The sequence below is a fragment of the Beta vulgaris genome, chromosome 6 (assembly GCF_026745355.1).
Source record: "Beta vulgaris subsp. vulgaris cultivar EL10 chromosome 6, EL10.2, whole genome shotgun sequence".
Classification (NCBI taxonomy): domain Eukaryota; kingdom Viridiplantae; phylum Streptophyta; class Magnoliopsida; order Caryophyllales; family Amaranthaceae; genus Beta; species Beta vulgaris.
In genome coordinates, this window is record NC_079207.1 from 64,695,181 (window position 1) to 64,715,087 (window position 19,907).

The window sequence follows — 19,907 nt, forward strand, 5'->3', positions numbered from 1 at the left end:
TTGAGATTCACCATAGAATTTTAAATAGAAAAAGTGGGAATATAATGGGATATGGAGTAACATTTGAAATCTTTATAGACATTTTGTAAAATCAAGCTATTATACATATCTAATAAGTTGATTTTTATTACAAATAAGTATACATATATAACCAATGTTTAATCTCTCTACAAATTCTTAAACCTTAATAGCTTTTTCGTTTTGGTGGGGAGAAGAATATCTATACAATATCTACAATGATTTTCAAGATTTGTAAAACAAAAAAAAAAAAAAGACTATTACACACTTTTCATAATAAAAGCATTTAATTTTAAGCATTCGAGCACCACTCTAACTTCATCGCTCCAAGCCTGATGCGCGGATGAGCCTCATGTACTTCAATGTCTTTGCATCTTTTCAAGTGGAGACCTTCACAATCTGATTTTATGTATAATTGTTTTGATCGAAGAATTGATGAAAAATTCTAAACCCTTTTAAATCCATATCACCTTCTCAATTATTATCACCTGAAGATACAAAAATATCGCACCAATGATGAGAATAAAAAACCCATAGAAATGGGTAAAAAAAAACTTTCATAAATAGACAGAGCAAGACGAAAAGAAATATTGTAAGAAGAGAATAATCCTAAAAGCTAAGGAAAAGGGTCTATTGTAGTCTAATTTTCGAGAAATTAGACCATTTTTTGAATGAAAGTTCCAAACTCAATTCAACTCAACTAGGCTTTAGTTCGTTTGAAACGAGCTACGGCTAATTTCAAAAACTTTGTGAATACGTTTGAGTACTCGACCCTCACCCCTGCAAATCTTCTATGTTTTCGCCCCTTACCCCTCGACTATTGCCTCGAGGTGATTGAAGTTACAATCTTGACTTCTCTATGACACAATAAAATGCCATATTGTTCTTTATGTAGCAAGATTAACTTTACTTTGTTTCTTTTACACAATGACTTTGTCTAGATAGGAATTATCCTACAACATACTTCCATAAGGCTTGTCACAACACCTGACGCACACGCTTTACATTCACCAAACTTTGGCATGTGTCGTGATGCACATTTGGATGCATCAGTGCTCAGGGCAACACCCTTTAAGTACTCCCATATGCAACATAAAGTTGCGGACTCCTAAGGTCATAAAGTACATTATATATTGAGAAACCTTGAGAGTTGAGACAACAGTAGTCGTAATTGGAAATTCAGATTGTGAATATAAGCTACACGTTCCAGGAGAAAATCCAAATGTGACAGATAATTGGCCAAACTTGAGCTACTAGTAAATTTAATTTCCAATAATGAAGAGTATCATTGTCGCTCTCTTGTTCGCAAGATGCAAAGAGAGTTCAAAATCAAGGGAGAGGACCTGACATTGCTAAGTCATTCTATGAAAAGGTAAGTTAACCGCCAAATGACGGAGGGAAAACACGACAGTCATCGGTAAACAACCTGAATTACATAGCAGAAACCCCTACATCATCATCTGAAACAAAGCATAAATATCCAGTTGATCCAAATATTAAAAGCTTGGCCATTCTCCAGACAGTTCTCCGCCAAGAAACTGTGATTGGGAGGCTTCACGATCAAAAGGTGCAGAAAGAGATGTCACAATAGGATCCGTGGTATGACATATTAAAGTCCCCTCCTTGCTCCCGTAATGTATCAGACTTCTCTCAGAAACAGCAAGCTTGGATCAGTGTGAGATTCTATCTCTCTTCTATGCTGTCATAGGCAACCTAAGATCTACGAAATTTTCATAATTGGATGATGTGTAGTGTAGATCTCAATATGATAATATCAGATCCTCATCAAACGACATACATATAAGAAGTCCGATGCTCGAATCAGAGACATGAGAGACACATACTGATTTCACTCAGCAGATACCAATTATTAAAGACAAAATTTGCAAACAAAACTGCCCAACAGCCCACTCTATATGATTGTAAAAGCTATTGCAATCTTGTGAGGATATAGATCCCTAGTAGAAAACATAAAATCAAGAATGAAGAGATTGAGAGGAAAGGTGGAGATTGGTTGATAACATTTGACACAATAGGACAAACAACCTAAACCTGACAGGGAATTTCTGAGGAAAGCTCGGACCCATCACAAGCAAACTAACCCAGAATCAACACTGAACCAAAAACAAAACACACCCATTAACTAAAATCACCAACCTTATGTAGGGGTTGCCTCAAGAGGAAAGGCTTAGATGATTTGGTCATGCTAAGAGGCATCCCAATGAGAAATAAAGAGATGTGAAAAGATCATGTTAGGGTGCTATAAGAGTAGACCTATAAATAATTCGGTGGAGGCAATTAGTTGGACTTGGCCCATCTAGAAATCACAGAAGATATGATCTTTGATTGGAATTTATGGCATGCGAGGATCAGTGGTTCTGTTTGTTGACATTAAGAGCATAAGGAGGGAACCAGATAAAAAAGTTTTGCTTCTTTGTCCTTATCTCCCTCACTCGTTCCCTTGGTCTTAGCTCTCAAAGTACCCTTATGTTACTTCGACTCTTCATTTCACCTTAAGCACTATGTTGGATACTCAACATTCAAGCAAGGATATGAACTTAGACACTTCATTTTAGACCAAAATCTTGCAAAAAATTCATAAGATAGTTGTGTATGATACGGGCACACATTGCCTACGTCTAAACACTTCTAGTCGAGTCTAAGTAACGTAGAAGTACCCTAGTAAAATATTGTCTCTGGCTGCAATGTACATGTCTTTTGGTCTTTCTCTTCTTTTTCCATCAAGTGGATCTATATTTCTACATGTGTCACCGATATAGTTGCCCAATTGTATTTGTATACCCTTTCCAATGTATTCCTTTGAGCTATATGTACTTTTACTACCATACTACTGGTGGTGATGATGGTGGTTGTAGTTGTTTAAATAACATCTGTTAAAAGAAGGGAACAAAAGAGGACAAAAAGAAAATCCGTGCTCTTTCACCAAAATGGCGAAAGCAGAAAGAGGAGAGAAAAGGTTTGACATAGTGTTAGAAACCGGGGTCTAATTCATAAGCATCAATCGTTGGAGGTGAAATGCCATCTACTTAACAGAATGATCCTGGGGAGGTGAAGGATGCAAAATAGTTTCAGTAAGAAGTTATAAGAGCTGTTTGCTAATTTTTTTCTTACATATCTATGGGGAAAAGCCATGCAATCCCGACCAGAAGATGCACGACAACACCGGTAAGGAAAGCAGAGATTTCGGTTTATGGAGAATTTAGAAGAAGCCAAAGGAGATCAAAGATGACTTGGATGGAGAAAGTTAAAAAATGATTTGAAGATAATTAAATTATAAAGTATATAGCACTAGACAAAAATGAATAGAGGACGAGGATCTTTGTGGTCACCAGAGTAGATAATTTAATGGTTCAATGTCCATGCAGCTGAACCAGCCTTTTGGGATTAAGGCTTTGGCAATCTTGTTGTGCATATCTACAGGGAAAAAGGAAACTAAAAAAACAATCACTGCAACAAAACTGGAGAAATATTTTCTTCTCTAATAGGAATTATAAACGATGGGATCAGGAATTGGTTGGTTTCATGAATTGTATGTGATGTGCCTCTGAGCCCTATACTTGTGCATGGCTGATTGCTCTTTAAGCAAGTGCAGCTGGAATGAAAAATCGAATTTGTCACTAAAGCTTCTTCCACGGAGAAAGCAGCCAAGCACTATAATCAGGGGGATTCAGAAATCAGTAAAATCTTTGTTTCTGTAGCTCAAACTCAACAAATTTGCAACAATTTGGGTTAAAAAAAAAAAGCAAGAAGGCCATTGTTTTAGCATCTTTATATACAAGAGAACAAGTAACATATTAAGGGTAACATGTAAAAGTAACACAATCACTGACTTATTTTCTGCAGAAAAATAATGATTTCCAACAGCAAGGTGATGAACTGATGACACCACGTTCAAATTTAGTGGAAAATTTATAATAGCATGCTGAGGCTATGGTTGAAACAACTTACAATAATTTTCATAAGATTATTTTGCTCAGGAATGGGGGTCTCTAGGCAGACTTGGTCTAAAGCCTTTTCTGCTCAAGCTTCTCAAGAAAAGCTGCCTTCTCCTCTTCCGGAAGAGCATTAAACATGAACACAGACTTGTCACCTATGTCATCCTTCAAGTACAGAACAATGGAATAACCACGTCAATAGTGCACATCATCTCAAACTAAAATATAATAGAACGAAGAACTCAAGAGTGATACATACGAGGAAAGAAACGAAAAGGATTATCAAAATTCCACGTAAGACAAGCTATGTAGTATGTACCTTTATAGGCTGAGTGAACTTTCTTCCAGCAAAAATAATAAAGAGCACCATCCACACACCTAGAAGACTCGATTTCACTACATCATCCATTAAGCCACTCTGATTCAAGTCATATCAAGTTCGTTAAGGCCCAGATTTAATATAAAGAAAGCAACTAGGCATCTAACTCTTAGCTGAGGACCACAAAATATACAACAAAATACTCCCTCTGTTTGCAAGTACTTGTTTAACTTCTTTTTCCAAGGTCAAAGTTTGTGAATTTTGACCGCAAAATCGCTTTGATGTGCATTTTTCGAATTTTTATTTGTTAAATTTCAATAAGGAACTAAAGATATTAATAGTCAAGGATGTACATTGGACACCTTGAAATAGGAAGTGGAACAAGAATTTGCAAATGGAGGGAGCATAACAGACAAATATGGGAATATATCCTTGTACATTTCTCAAAAACTGCACAACATTATTTTGTTCTAGTCATTTGAATGAGAATCAGAACATTGTATCACAACAATATAGCTGGAGAGATGATGTAAATTGCGGAAGTATAAATATTTTTCAAGCAGGTAATTTAATTCTTTGGTGGTCCTTATCGCATAACTTCAATAATTTGACAAATAGATCTATTTGCAGAAGTACAAGGAAACCGATCAATTTCACAAAGCAAAGGCAATTGTTACTTTAATCTAAACTTAAGGTATCTTCAGAGAAGTTAAGTTACATCCTTAGACTATGGCTTTATAGCAGGTAAAAGTTTCAAAAACAAGATCTCAAAATGGAGGAACATAAAATATTTCAGGTAATAATTACAAAAACATCAAGCATGAGATACCAGCAGGGCTACTATCTAGTTTTGGGGACCATAATCCACACCAGCAAAACATGTGATAGAATCATAATTTACTCCAGGGGTAGTTTATCTTTGCTTTGGTAAAAAAAGATATCAGTTATATATAGCTAAGTTCACTTGCAAGAGTAGTACCAGGTGGCCAAGAAGACATGTAGGTATTATGATCGCAAGGACAGCAGCTTCCAACTTCCCATAGCAAAGACCTATTTTGAAAAAAAACAATACAGTTGGGATATCAATGATTAAAGAAGACATACTCAATGGCATAGGAAACAAGATGAGAACAGTCATCATGAGAAATAATTGTTGCCATTTATAAATTCGAAATAGAAAGAATATGATGGAGAATTTAGCCACTTATAAACTTACCTTCCTTGAAAACCAGTCCTGTGAGAGCAGCAAAAACCGGACCCACAAGCCAGACTGCATTCGGATTATCAACAACATATTGCACCAAGCCCTCACCAGCTGGTTGAGCAAGGGCTGCATAAGTAACCAAAGAACCGATGATGCCCAAGGCCCAGAGTGCTTGCAGGGTGCGCTTAATTTCAGTTACATAGATGTGAATCAAAAATAATGACAAACCCAGTCCAGCTGATCCCAATAGATAGAACAGGTCAAGATTATGCCCAAGGGCGTCGCTTAACAAAGAGTTGCCAGGCAAAAAAGTCGTTGAAGAGGCGAGGACAAAGGAGAGAGCAGCCGTCACAAGCCCAGACCTATATAAAATCACCTTTGGAATAACATACCAGCATCAAGAGGTTTGCCATCAAGCCTCAGACATGACATTAAACCAAATCATGCAAACCTGATACTTGAAATCTCACTTTTAAATAAGAGAATATTACTTCCTACGTCCCACATCAGTTTGAATATCTATTAGGGGACACAGTTTTACAAAAAATTCCTCTCTCTGAAGTTGATCAAGGTACAAGGTACTAAAAGGAGAATTTCTCAAGAGGAGAAAGAGCATCCCAATTCACCAGTAAATCCGGCAAACCGCTAACTATTACTATTCATTGCTCAATTGCTACAAACATTTTGTAATAAATATACTATTGTTTTTCCTTAATATATCACCAAAACTAGTTTCAAACAAAAAATGTCCGAAACGGCTTTTAAAAAAAGCATTTCTCCTCAATTGCTAAGTGAAAATAAAAGAAATGCAGAATCAAAACCAATCTGAATTTTTTTTTTTGGAGGTATATTCAACAAAAGCAGTAGTATACTGTATATATACTACAAAAGGTAATATATATATATATGTTCATATAGAGAAGTATGATATAAAAACCCAACATACGACCTGATTATAGGTAAATTATCACAATTACTTTTTTGGTTCCAATATTCTTCTTTATTGATTAAATGCACTACTTTTTATTAGATATACTACTTTTTATGATGATAACAACAAAAATACATCGAACGGTTCTGAATTAGGTGAAAAACTCATTCATATGGTGCTCTTCTTAGGCTTTGTTCTTTTGGACCGAACTCAACTGAATTTGTCTGAACTCAACTGAATTCGTCTCAACTGAACCGAACTCAACTGAATTTTTATGAGCTAAATTGAATTTGTCCGAACTGAACTTAAATTATGTGAAGTGTGAATGAAAACTGTGAGAGGAAGCTAAATTAACTGAATTTTCATTAATTCAGTCCAAAAGAATGGACAAATTGTTTGTATCAAAATAATCAAATAAAGAGAAATGGTCAATTGGATGAATGAATGCAAAAGAGAGAGAAAGAGGGGAGAGAAAACCTCACGAATGTCGTCGGATTCAACAGTCCAAGGACCATATGCACCTTGATAAACGCTTGTACTTTGAGTTTGTTCCATAGCTTTGCAGCTCAATTTCTGGCCTAATTTACCGATTTTGATTGCTCCGAATTCCGCTCTATTAAAATTGCTTATTCGGATGATTTCTCCAAAATTCAACTTCAGTTCATCATTTTGCTGCTGCTGTAGCTGATGATGATGACGACGACGACGATGATGCTGACAAATAGTGTTATTGTTCTTCCTGCTTGTGATTTTGAAACAACCACCATTGAAGTTGAAGTGTGGGCGGAAAATTGCTCCTGTGGTTGGCGGTGCCACCGAGAGTGGCCTTATTGTGGTTGCCATATTCATTTCCCACTGCCAAGCAATCACGAGTTGTTATGAGTGGTGAATGGTGAATGGTGAATTGGTGATATCGTTTTGGTGCTTTCGTTAAATTGAAACAGTAACTATGGTATATGTGGGCTGATGCCACTATGCACACCACTCAAATAGATAAATCTGACTTGTGTCTAGTTGTTTCCGGCTGAATTGAACTGAATTAAAGTAAAATTGCGGCAATATAGTAGCACGGTGTATAAAAAATAATAAGGTTTTGATATGATGTTATTATACGCGCCCTTACTTAGTCACTTTACTAAATACTTAAAAAAAGTTTCAGAAACTGAACGAATTAAGAATAATTATGCATAATTGGAATACACCAGCCCCAATTTGGATCACATACGAAGTGCAAGAATGGAAAGAGTAGTAGTTAGAAAGAGAAATGAATTATGAAATAAAAAAGAGAATTTTAGATATTTTATGGGATTATGTTTAGTAAAGTGAGATTGTATTAGCAACCATGCTTATAAAAAAACTAATATGAACCCGGTGCACACTAATTAGTATGCACCCGATCCATATCATGTGAGTTTATGATAGTGTATATTGATATGATATAGTGTATGTTACCGTGATATAGTGTATGTTATAATGATATAGTGTATGTTAAAATGATATAGTGTATGTTAAAGTGATATAGTGTATGTTAAAGTGATATAATGTGTGTTAAAATGATATAGTGTATGTTACAATGATATAGTGTAAGTTAAAGTGATATAGTGTATGTTAAAGTGATATAGGGTGTGTTAAAGTGATATAGTGTTAGTGTGTTTAAAATGATATAGTGTATGTTACAATGATATAGTGTATGTTAAAGTGATATAGTGTATGTTAAAGTGATATAGGGTGTGTTAAAGTGATATAGTGTATGTTATAATGATATAGTGTATGTTAAAATGATATAGTGTGTGTTAAAGTGATATAACGGGTCACGTGCCTGGGCCTGGTCCATACTATTTTTAGTGTGAACCGGGTCCACGCAAGTCGGATTGCCATGCTTAATATCTCTGCTTCGGGTTGAGAGTTCTTTTAGACCTAACTTTCATAAAATAATTTATGATTAGGAACTTCGTCTTTTTTGTATGGGTTATGATTAAAAGTTATAAACTTATAATACTTAGAAGATAATGAAAAATAATTTTGCGTTAAGTACATCAAATGGATGGAATTTGTAAGCTTACAACTTACAAATTAATACTTCATTCATTCTTTTTAATTAAAATGCTTCGTAATTATCATAATCTCACTGCCGCCTCCCTTATTCTCTCCCTCACCGATTCTCCTTCTAGATTTTTCAATTTCTTGGCCTCTTAAGCCCGAAATCACTTAATTTCTTCAGAAATTAGACTACGTCCGACCCTTTTCCTTAGTTTTTAGGGTTATTGTCTTCTTTACTACTTTCTTTTCTTTTGTTATCTCCATCTGTGAGAGTTTTTCACCTCGTCATTAGTGTGTTGCTTCTTATCTTTGTATGGGTTTTTTTTTTCTGTTCACGGTTTTAATAATTTGTAGGAAGATCATGATCCATAAACGTTTAGATTTTTCCAGCAATTGGTTACTCAAATAATTATGAAGGTCTTCACTTGAAAAGATGCACGCAAAGACATCGAAATACTACTCGCGTCAAGCTTGAAGCGTTGGGGTTGTTTTTGATTAAAATTAATTGGTTCTATTGTGGAAATTGTTGTGCTTTGCTAAATGTGTATTTTTCGTATCTTAATTATCATATGCTAGCTTATGACTTATTATTGATAATATTTTTTCTTCATGTCAAATTCTTTTTTTTTTTTTTCAATGTCTCCCTTATTTGGAAATTTTACCTTAATTGTAATGTTTTTTTATAATATTTTCTCTCTCCTATAACAAGGGTCCTACTTTTTAATTATATCTCTCTTCTCTTTACATAGTGAGAATATACTCCACTTGATTTTGCTGCTGCTGGTCCATCTCTTTTCTGAGTGTATATTTGTTAATGCTTGTGGTACTCAAATTGTTCAAGGGATTAAAATTGGAGGTGTTATGCTGTGTAAAACTAGCAAACTTATATCACACTCCCAAAGATGAGTTCTTAAAATTGGAGACTTGTGCAACAATGATTGATTCAAATCCCGAAGCAAACTCCTGACCAGCAACCTGCACAAAAGGGACCCACCCCGGAGGTTTGGGTGGTATTTCCCCCTCCGAAGCTTAAGTCAGATGTAAGGGATGTAAAGGAACTTTTAGAGAGAGAAAGTAGAGAGAGAGAGAGAGAAGAATTTATGACAGAGTAACAGTACTATGCTCTGAAAAACGTACCTTTCACCCTGAAATCAAGGACTATTTATACTGTTTGAAATGACTGTTGTGCCTTGATGTCACCCTAATTTGGGAGCATCTGATTGGCTAATCAAAGTAGCGGGACACGTGGCAGTAATTGGTTGGTCAGCACACCTCACTGTCATAAAAAGGTGTAGATCATTTTTACTGGGCCTAAGTACGATTTTTGGGGCCAGAAGAGGAGCCTCTAGTACACTTTCTTCAGAGAAACGTACTTTTAGGCCTACCACTTCCAGACCCTTTGTACTTTTACCTCTCTGCATGTATGCCACATGTAGGGCTCCGATGGGCCACGTGTCAGCACGATAGCCGTTGATTTTTTAGGCTACAACATTTGCCCCTTAAAAGAGGGAGTTATTATCTTTTAGGCGCCAAGACGGTTAATCTTCCTCTTTTAACCGACCTGGAACTGCCCTTCCCCTTCATTCAAAAAAGAGGCGCGATTTTGCCGGTCTCCATAGGTCAACCCTAGGCATAACGGTTACTTTTCACCGGATGAGGAGGTCATTTTCACCCCTCTATAAATATGTGCCTTAGTCGCTCCTAAATCATTTTAACATCGCTGAGAAATTTTCTAGAGAGAGAGACTCTGCAGATTTTTACTGAACTTTTAGAGAGAAGAACAACTCCCGTCCAAGTTCTTACTTTGCTCGTCCGAGGCCTCAAGTCATCTTTGACGCTCGTCCGAACTTTCTTCTACAGGTATATTCTCAACTCTTTTTCTTGTTTGCACACATATTTTAAGAAAATGGATTCGTCCTCTTCCTCGAACAATTCCGGCCGCTCAAGGGTTGGTGCTAACCCTAGAACAGAGGGCCTAACTTCCTCGGCATCTTCTAGAGTTGGTCCTATCTCGGCCGGGCATGCATTCTTTTTCTTTAGCCATGGACGGCAAAGTCAGATGACCCAGTCTTTACCTTGCAGGGTAATCTGGCGCGCGTCAAGCAAACGGCTCGCATCAGAAGAGGGGTTACCATGCCGGCCTCTAGCTCGAAAGGGAGGAATCCACTGGGCGAATTCCTGCCGAAGGGGAACGAGAGACCCAAAGCGCTCGTCCTGCCAATCAAACTCCTTCTCCTGAGCATGCCGAGGAGGAACCGGAAATCAGGGACTCCCCAGAATCCAGCCCGTCCATGCACAGGACGGTTTCAGATGAGCCGAGGACGGCTAGCTCCTCTAACCCCGCTAGTGGCTCAGAGGAGCCGTCAACCACTTCGTCTGAAATAAGACGGCGGCTAGGTCCCCTTTCTGACCCTAGGTTTATCCTGGCCGATAACACTTGGCTGGGACGATTAGGTTCGGACCTTAGACCTTTTTCAGTGGCTATGCCCATGCCCGGCTACCACTTTGTCCTTCCCGGCCGAGAGGACACTATTTTCAGTGCTCCTCCCTGCCATTTTGCAGTTTATCGCTTGGCATTAGATGCCGGCCTGCGCTTTCCCCTTCACCCTTTCATCAGCCAGCTTCTTCACTACTATGGCATAAGACATAATCAACTTGCCCCTAACTCTTGGTAAAACATCCTTACCTTTCTGGCCGTCTGCAACTTAAAGGAAAGGACCCTTCTCTGGCCGCTTTTACCCATATTCATTATGTTGCCAAGGTCCCTAGGACCATTGAAGGAAGTTGGCTGAGCGTGTGCAATCGTCAAGGATTCTTGACGTCTTGGGATAAGACTTCCAAGATGCACTCATGGAAGGGCGAGTTCCTCTTCGTCCAGGCGCCAGCAAAGCGGTGGCAAACCGCCTTCGGTATTTTAGCCGGTCAACCACGAACACTGGACGGATGGCCTCATATCCGGAACTGGAGAGTAACTCTGCCGAGGAGATGGTGGAGTACTTCCGGATTTCGGAATATACTATGGAAGATGTTTCTTTCAAGGGTCCGTCCAATTGGATTCCCTTTAAAGAAATATTTTACCATGATAACTTCCTAGTCGCTGCCGGCCTGCGACAGGACGAGGACAGAGGTATATCCACTAAGAATTTTCTAAGTAAAAATTTATGGACTTGTTTATCATTCGTCCAACACTCGTTTCATTCCTTTTTGCAGATTCAGCCAGGAGCAAACTAAGGAAGTCTTGGATAGGAGACATGAGCTCATCCAGATTTGCGGACACTCTATGGAAGGAGTACAGTAAATCAGGTGCCGAAAAGAGGGCCGACACTCTGGTAAGATATTGTATATTAATTTTTTTTTTTTTTTTGAGAGCTGGCCGATCTGCTTCTTTGGAGGGTAACCCGTCAAGATGGAGCCTGGACGAATCGTCTATCCAAGGAGCAATTCGTCCAGAGTGTTTGCAGGACGGATTGCTTCTTCGAGGAGCAGTACGTCCAGGGGAGTACTGGACGAGCCATCTTCTTAAGAAACAACTCGTCTAGGTTGATTCCTTGACGGTTTGTCTCTTCGGGGGGCAGTCCGTCTAGAATAGTATTAGACGAGCTGTTCATTTGAGGAGCAACCCATCCAGGTTGATACTTTGACGGTTTGCTTCTTCGAGGGGCAGTCCGTCTAGAATAGTGCTGGACGAGCTATTCATTTGAGGAGCAACCCGTCCAGGTTGATACTTTGACGGTTTGCCCTTCAAATGGGTATACACCAACAAGTGCTGGCCGAGCTACTTCGTAGAATAACCACTCGTCCAGATGATGACTGGACGGTCTGCCATCATGATGAGTAGATCGTCTAGATGTGTCCAGACGATGTCCTCCCTTGAAGAGTATTCTAATCTTTGTCTTTTCAGAAAAATGCCCCAACCTCCAAGGCTTTGGCCGAAAAAGCCGCAGCGAAGAAACGGCCGCGCACCAGTGAAGCCCCTCCCTCAAAAAAGGCAAAGGGTTTCACTGCCAAGAAGAAGAAGACCACACGGCCGGTTCCAAAGGTCGTGATCGATCTACCGGCCAAGGAGGAGGCCAAAGAAGAGCCGACTGAAGTTGACTCCCGGGCCCTCGTGGCCTATACTGGTCCGGCCGAGCAACCCACTCCTTCGCAACCTGACGAGGTTGTCGTCTTGGACGATGCAGGACAATCTTCTCAGCCGGACGCGGCTGTAGACGGGTCCGCCTTCTCTGGGCCAGTGGCCCAACTGGAAGGCCAGATGCCGGCTGCTTATAGGACAGCTTCCCGTTCTTCTGGTGAGTCTTACTATTCCAACGTAGTTAGAACACTACGGGTTGGCGGCGTCCGATGAGTCCGTCCAACAAACAGACCGTGGTTATTCCCATCAGGTGTACTGACGAGTCTAACCTTTCAGATAAAGGGAAGGGTCCAGCTGTTGACGGCTCCCCTAGCCTCTCTGACGATGAATCTTCTCCAGCTTTTGGAAGATGTCGTTCGAACGTGAGAAGCTCAAGACGGAGCTGTTCAAGTGCTTTCCTGAACCTTATATTAAGGGGTTAAGGGGAGCATCGTCTGGACATGTAGGTTACATGTCTCAGCTTGCTGCCGAGGTACATCCTTTTCTCTTTAGACGCTTATGTTTTTTACTTGGCATTTATTTACTTCTTTTTCAGCGTCCTGACATGCCTTATCCTTTCATGTTTTCAGCTTTTTGCTCGCAGCATGATAACCGAAGACTGGGCAAAGGAGCTCAGAAAAGAAAACAAGAAGCTCGTCCACGATGTGACGGCGGCCGCTGACCATGCTCAGTTTGCTATGGCCCAGCAAGAGGTGTTGCATCAGCAGACCAAAATTGCCTAAAAAGGTCAGCCGAGCTGGAGTCTCAGATCAAAGTCTACCTTCTTCGGTTGACAGAGATGCTGGACGAACGGGCCTCATTGGAACGTGTCCTGACGGACGAGAGGAATTCAGTCATGACAATGGCTGCTGATTTCTTCAAGGAGAACCTCGTCCTGAAGGTCAAGAACAAGCCCTTCGCACTGAGGTTGCAGACCGTTGCTGGCGCCAAAGAGGCTATGAACAACGTCATAGATACCTCAAAAGAATGGGCGGTGCAGGCTTTTGGCATGATGGCCGAAGAGGAGGATGTCCCCAGATATGCTCGTCGGCTGGAGTTCCAAGAAGCCTTGCATAAGGCCACCATATCTGGAGCAGAACCTCCCGTCTTTGAAGAATCCTCTGAAGACGAAGAAGGAGAAGACGATATGGAGGCTCAGGACGGAGAGGACAATGATCCTCCTGCTGCCTAGTTCTTTTGTTGTATCTTGGCCGTGAGCCACTTGTACCCATTCTTCTCTTTTTTTTTTTTTTTTTTAGATTAGATTGTAATCATCCCTTTCATATATGAAAAGCTATCTTTTTCGATCTTTTTTGTGCTATGCTTTACTGTTTATGACGCCTTACATTACAATCCCATATTTGTACAAGTACGAAAGGTACTCGTCATAATATCCTTCTGACAATCCAATCAGCTCTTTTGTGCATAAGGTACAATCTTTGTGAAAGTGACAATACTTGCTCTTGTCTCTGTTACGGTAAGGCGTCTTCATTTCGGCCGGCGCCTTTAGCTCATGCTGATCTTTAATCTCCATCAAAATGGAATATTGATCTTTGTTGAACTCTATTGGTTCAGCTGAGGCCGCCGGCTCTGACCGCCTACTTCTCTTGGACGAGGTGGTCATAGAAGTCATTGCCCAAGTCTCAGCCTTTTTGGGCGGGTTCTTTTTTGGCTGAACAGCTTCCTCAGCCTTCTTCACTTCTGGCTGTTTAGCTTCAGCACAAACCTCTGTGGCATGGATGAATGCTTCAGCCTCCCTCAATGCTTCCGTTAAAGTAGTAATTTTCTTCTTTACCAAGTCAAACTTAAAACTTCCTGGCCTTAGGCCTCTGATGAAGGCGTCAAACGCCACACCCGCATTCAGATCTTGGATCTGCAATGCTTCTAGATTAAATCTCTTCACATAACCTCTCAAGGCCTCCTTAGGACCTTGGATGACCTTTCCCAGGTGCATGCTTGTTTTTTGTTCCTGACGATTAGCCACAAAGTGACTGGTGAATAGAATGCTAAGCTCAGTAAAATTGTTCACTGAGTTAGGTGGCAAGTTGTTAAACCATTTTTGCGCCACTCCCTTCAAAGTAGCTGGAAAATTCTTACACCAAGTAGCATCGTCCACCCCTTGGACATACATCTGATGCTTGTAAGCTGATAGGTGATCGTCTGGATCGGTAGTTCCGTCAAAAGGTTCAATGGTTGGGAGCTTAACCTTTGGGAAAGGAGGGGACTCCATGATCCTGACCGAGAAAGGAGTGGGCCAATTGATCTGGAGTGCCGCCACCTGCCCCTTAATGGGTATGTGCTCCTGACGGTACTCTTTCAAAACCGGATTAGATGAGGTGTTAGCTAAGGCTTGACGCTTGTACACCATAGGCTGCAAAACTGTCTTCTCTTGCCTTGGCTGGAAAGCTGATGGACCACGGCTTCGCACCACTGTTCTGGACGGGAGCCTTAAGGACGAATCCTTCATATATGGCGTGGAGCCAGAGGCCGAACGCTGCTGCGCTGCCGCCCTCTTGGCCTCCAAGTACTCCCTGGCATCAGTCTCCATCATGTGACCAGTATGAGGGATATTATCTGCTGGACGGACCACCAGTTTCCAGTCCATCTTCCTCCTAGAATCACTGACTGCTGGCTGCTTTCCTTTGGAAGGCGGCCTAGTCAATTCTGGCCGAGGTGGCCGACTAGGTCCTGGACGACCCTCCTGGGATTGCCCTTTGAGTGGCCCAGCTGCCTCTCCTCCCGGACTCATCTGAAAGAACAACATATTGTTCTTAATCTGCTCTTCCATAACAGCGGCCATCCTTGCCTGGAAGTCATTCAACACATTTTCCAAATGACCAGCTGTCACTGGACGGTCGAGATTCTCTTGGATGACTGGGGTCACTGTCCTACCCTCTAGATGAACAGCAGCATGACCCTGATCCCGTCCACGAGGTGGTCTCTCGTCATCAACGGTATCATCCACCTGAACTCTAAAACTTCTGTTCCTTGCAACATTCGATGAGTGACAGTCCGTCATTGTTGCGTCTCCCCACAACGGCGCAAATGTTATGCTGTGTAAAACTAGCAAACTTATATCACACTCCCAAAGATGAGTTCTTAAAATTGGAGACTTGTGCAACAATGATTGATTCAAATCCCGAAGCAAACTCCTGACCAGCAACCTGCACAAAAGGGACCCACCCTGGAGGTTTGGGTGGTATTTCCCCCTCCGAAGCTTAAGTCAGATGTCAGGGATGTAAAGGAACTTTTAGAGAGAGAAAGTAGAGAGAGAGAGAGAGAAGAATTTATGACAGAGTAACAGTACTATGCTCTGAAAAACGTACCTTTCACCCTGAAATCAAGGACTATTTATACTGTTTGAAATGACTGCTGTGCCTTGATGTCACCCTAATTTGGGAGCATCTGATTGGCTAATCAAAGTAGCGGGACACGTGGCAGTAATTGATTGGTCAGCACACCTCACTGTCATAAAAAGGTGTAGATCATTTTTACTGGGCCTAAGTACGATTTTTGGGGCCAGAAGAGGGGCCTCTAGTACACTTTCTTTAGAGAAACGTACTTTTAGGCCTGCCACTTCCAGACCCTTTGTACTTTTACCTCTCTGCATGTATGCCACATGTAGGGCTCCGATGGGGCCACGTGTCAGCACGATAGCCGTTGATTTTTTAGGCTACAACAGGAGGTCTCTATTATCTGAAAATGCATTTTGTTACTCAGAATCTTACAGCTTGTAATTCTATTCTTTCTCCTATTCAATCACAAAAATTTTCTGCTCATAAAGTCAATCTAACTCAGCCTTCCCTTGAATATTACATGCCAGACTAGGTCACCCTTCCTTTTCAAGAATGAAGTACTTCCCCCGTTTCAAAATAGATGGTATATTGTGATTAAAACGGACTCCTAGGCAAAATTTCATAAGTATGTTTAAGTAGTATAAAGGGAGGTAGATTAATTCTAGTGGTCCCATGTGAAAAGGAGGGAGAAAGAAAAAGTTGGGGACCACATGTATTAATTAAGTAAAATGGTAAAAGTGTAAGGCAAAAGTTACTAAATAAGGAAAAAAAAAACAATGTATCATCTATTTTGAAACACCCATAAATAGACAATGTATCATCTATTTTGAAACGGAGGAAGTATATTGATTCTGTCTCATGTTCTCATAGAGATAATTTCTTCTGTGAAATCTGTATTTTTGCTAAACATCACAGATCTGCTTTCCCTAGGAGTCTATCTAGAGCACCTGAAAGTTTTTCTCTCATCCATATTGATCTATGGGGCCCATATAAGGTTAAAACTATTCATGGAGCCTCTTATTTCCTTACCATACTTGATGATTTTAGCAGAACAACATGGACTTTTCTCTTACAAAACAAACAGCAAGTTTATAGAACTATAGCTAACTTCTTTATACAATTTGAGACACAATATGGAAAACACATCAACATGATTTGCCATAGGAGAACTGATCATAGATGGACCAGCAGCAGCAAATGGCTTCTTGTGATACCAATCAGGAAAGCCAATTAACTTGAAACATTGATCCTTTGTATGTCCTTTACCCTTACAATATTCACATTTCAAATTCATTTTCTCCTTCTTCTAGTCCCTCCTAACACCAGAGTTTCGTTGCACTGCTAAGACACTAATTTCATGAGTAGAAAATTGAAGAGCAGAAATCTGTTTCTGCTTCTCAATTTGTTGAGCTAGAGAAAACGCTCTATTCAAAGATGGTAAAGGATCCATTGACAATATGTTAGTGATAACATTGTCATAACCATCATTTAGACCTAAAAGAAACTCTATGAGTTTCTCTTCTGCCTGAAAATCTGCTATCTTCTTTAAGAAATTGCAAGTGCATTTGGATAGAACACCACAACTACAGTCAGGAAAATTCCTAAGATTCTGTAACTCATCCCAAAGACGTTTCATCTTTCCAAAATATGCAACTATAGACATATTTTCTTGCTTCAATTTCTCTAAATCTTTCTTTGTAACACCCCAAAACTTTGGTTTCAAATTTTATAAAACATTCTCTTTTCATTAAAATATCTGACCAAACCTTTAGGGTGTTACCGCCGCATCTATTGTTCAAAATAAATGCAAGGCTAATTATTAGAAATAAAAATTTAACTTACAAACCAAATTATCAAAATAACCAACTAAGTTGTCTAATTTAAACCAATCCAAAACTAACAATCCCAATTAACTGTACTATAACATTTATTAAACTAGGTGAACTTAAAAACTATAAATTCACTCATTCCTGCAACGTAGTCCCTTTCACCAACCTGCACAATATAAATAGGAAGAGAACAAAGGAAAACAAAAACACAAAAATTAGCGAAAGCTAAGTAAATTACAACTCCATCCCGTAAAATAATAATAGTTATATTTTAAAAATAGTTTTTATAACATACATACAAATATAATACAATGCAGACAAATATAACATAATACAGACAAGTATATAATATGATTAACCATTTCAATTATTCAAGTTTATATGAGTCATACACAACAATTTTATTTATTAGAAGGGAGTTGAACGTCAGTAGGCCGGGACTAATCCCAGTAACCACCTACTTCAACATGGGTCGTCACCCAGATAAATAAGAGTAATGGCCAATATCGTTTTGCAGAACGCCCTAGTGTGCACACCCCTCACTAATCTAATGGGTATCCGCAATGCGCACCAATAGTATTAGGAGGAAGACAATAAAGAGTTGTAACATAATAAAATCAAATACTGTTCATCACCTATGGAGGATCCAAGTCCACAGGATAATTCCCTCAATAATATTTCCACTTTACGTGATTAATCGATTTTAAAAATTGTGACACATCAAACATCACATTAACATTAACAGGAACATCTTTAGTTCAAATAATATTTTTCACAACTTAGCCACTTAATAAAAATTATACTAATCAACGTCCATAATTCATAGTAACCAATATATCCATCTTAGAGCCTCATAGAGTCACAATATATGTCAACTTATAATATCGTTCGCTACATCATTAACACGCTAGTTATACCCATTAAGTACATTGTCAATATTAGCATAATTTTAATACGATGGTATAATTAGGTACATTAAAAAATCCAAATTCATAACAATACCAGTAGATACATATATATTATTATACGCAGGGATAATAATACTATAGTAATAATAATAATAATAATAATAACAATTTTTGTCATAGAAAGTACTATACTATTCCTGTCACATAATATACATCTAATATAAACATAGAATCACATAACCACATGTATTACACATAGCACATACGATTCCTAACGGGATTCTAGTTGTTGATGGACATTGTAAATTACCTCGAACGCGTCTCAAGTATAGCAATATCAACTAAAATTCGCCTCCTACGAAGTTTCCGTCTACAACAAATAATATTACCTAAAGTTAGTCACTTGATATAATATCCCGAAAAATAATTAACCAAAATTTACTAGATTAATACTAACCAAAGTCGAAAAACAAGAGAAAGATTATTAATTTTCTAACAAAAAAAAAAAACGTGACTATCACTTTAGCAAGGAAACCAAAAAAATAATTTGTGGAAGAATGAACTTGTATGTGTCAGCAAAGTCACAGCCTCACGTGACTTTTGCTGCACATGTCAAGTTTTCTTTTTTTTTTTTTTATAAATATTAGTATTATTTTTAAAACTTAGAAAAAAATGACTAAAGATAAACCTCTAAACCTCCAGAAGACGGGAAGCAGAAGAAAGAGAGGAAAGAAGAAAGAGAAAGAGGAAGAAAGAAGAAAGAGAAAGAAGAAGAAAGAAGAAAAAGAAGAAGACCCGTGCCGATTCCGGTCAAGTCGTCGGAGTCTCGGTGTCGGGTTTTAAAACAATATTTTTTTTTTCCTGGTTGAAACCTTCGAAACACAACAATGGTGATTCTAGATCTGAAATTTAGAACTTACCCAAGAGATGAAGAAAGTGAATTGCGTGAGAATTTTTGGGTGTTTGGGGATATATATATGTATGTAAATCTAGGGTTTCACTAAAAGATAAGTATTTAAAAATTTCAGAATTTTTTTTCGTTGAAAAAAAATTCTGATTTCGAAATTTTTTTTTTTTTTTAAAACCATAAAAATCTAATTTAATAAGTAAAACAGTTTCATAAAAAAAAATCTGATTTATTATGATTTTTTACTTTATTTTTCAGAATAAAATCTTATTATAACAAAATAAATTTCATAAAATAATTATAAAAATTTGGGATATTACATCTACTCCCCCTTAAAAGAAAGTTCGTCCTCGAACTTTAATGTTATCGTTCGCTACTAATTTGG

At 38.9% G+C, this 19,907-nt stretch overlaps 1 protein-coding gene across 4 annotated transcripts; it reads right to left on the minus strand.

The window, feature by feature from the left end:
* Positions 1-81: 81 nt before the first annotated feature.
* Positions 82-7,376, minus strand: LOC104897453 (hypothetical protein). Of its 4 annotated transcripts, none has more exons than XR_002040325.3 (6): positions 6,906-7,376; positions 5,510-5,873; positions 5,273-5,343; positions 4,294-4,392; positions 3,988-4,139; positions 82-506 (listed from the first exon to the last, which is right to left on the minus strand). XR_002040325.3 is itself a non-coding variant. In XM_019250427.3 (5 exons), exons 1-5 carry the CDS (start codon positions 7,275-7,277, stop codon positions 4,044-4,046), a joined length of 1,002 nt encoding a protein of 333 aa, XP_019105972.2. In that variant the 5' UTR covers positions 7,278-7,376; the 3' UTR covers positions 3,777-4,043. The 4 variants fall into 4 exon arrangements, 1 of the variants encoding a protein (XP_019105972.2); XR_002040326.3 differs by having other exon boundaries at positions 5,510-5,859; positions 6,906-7,094; XR_007275237.2 differs by having other exon boundaries at positions 433-1,738.
* Positions 7,377-19,907: the final 12,531 nt, after the last annotated feature.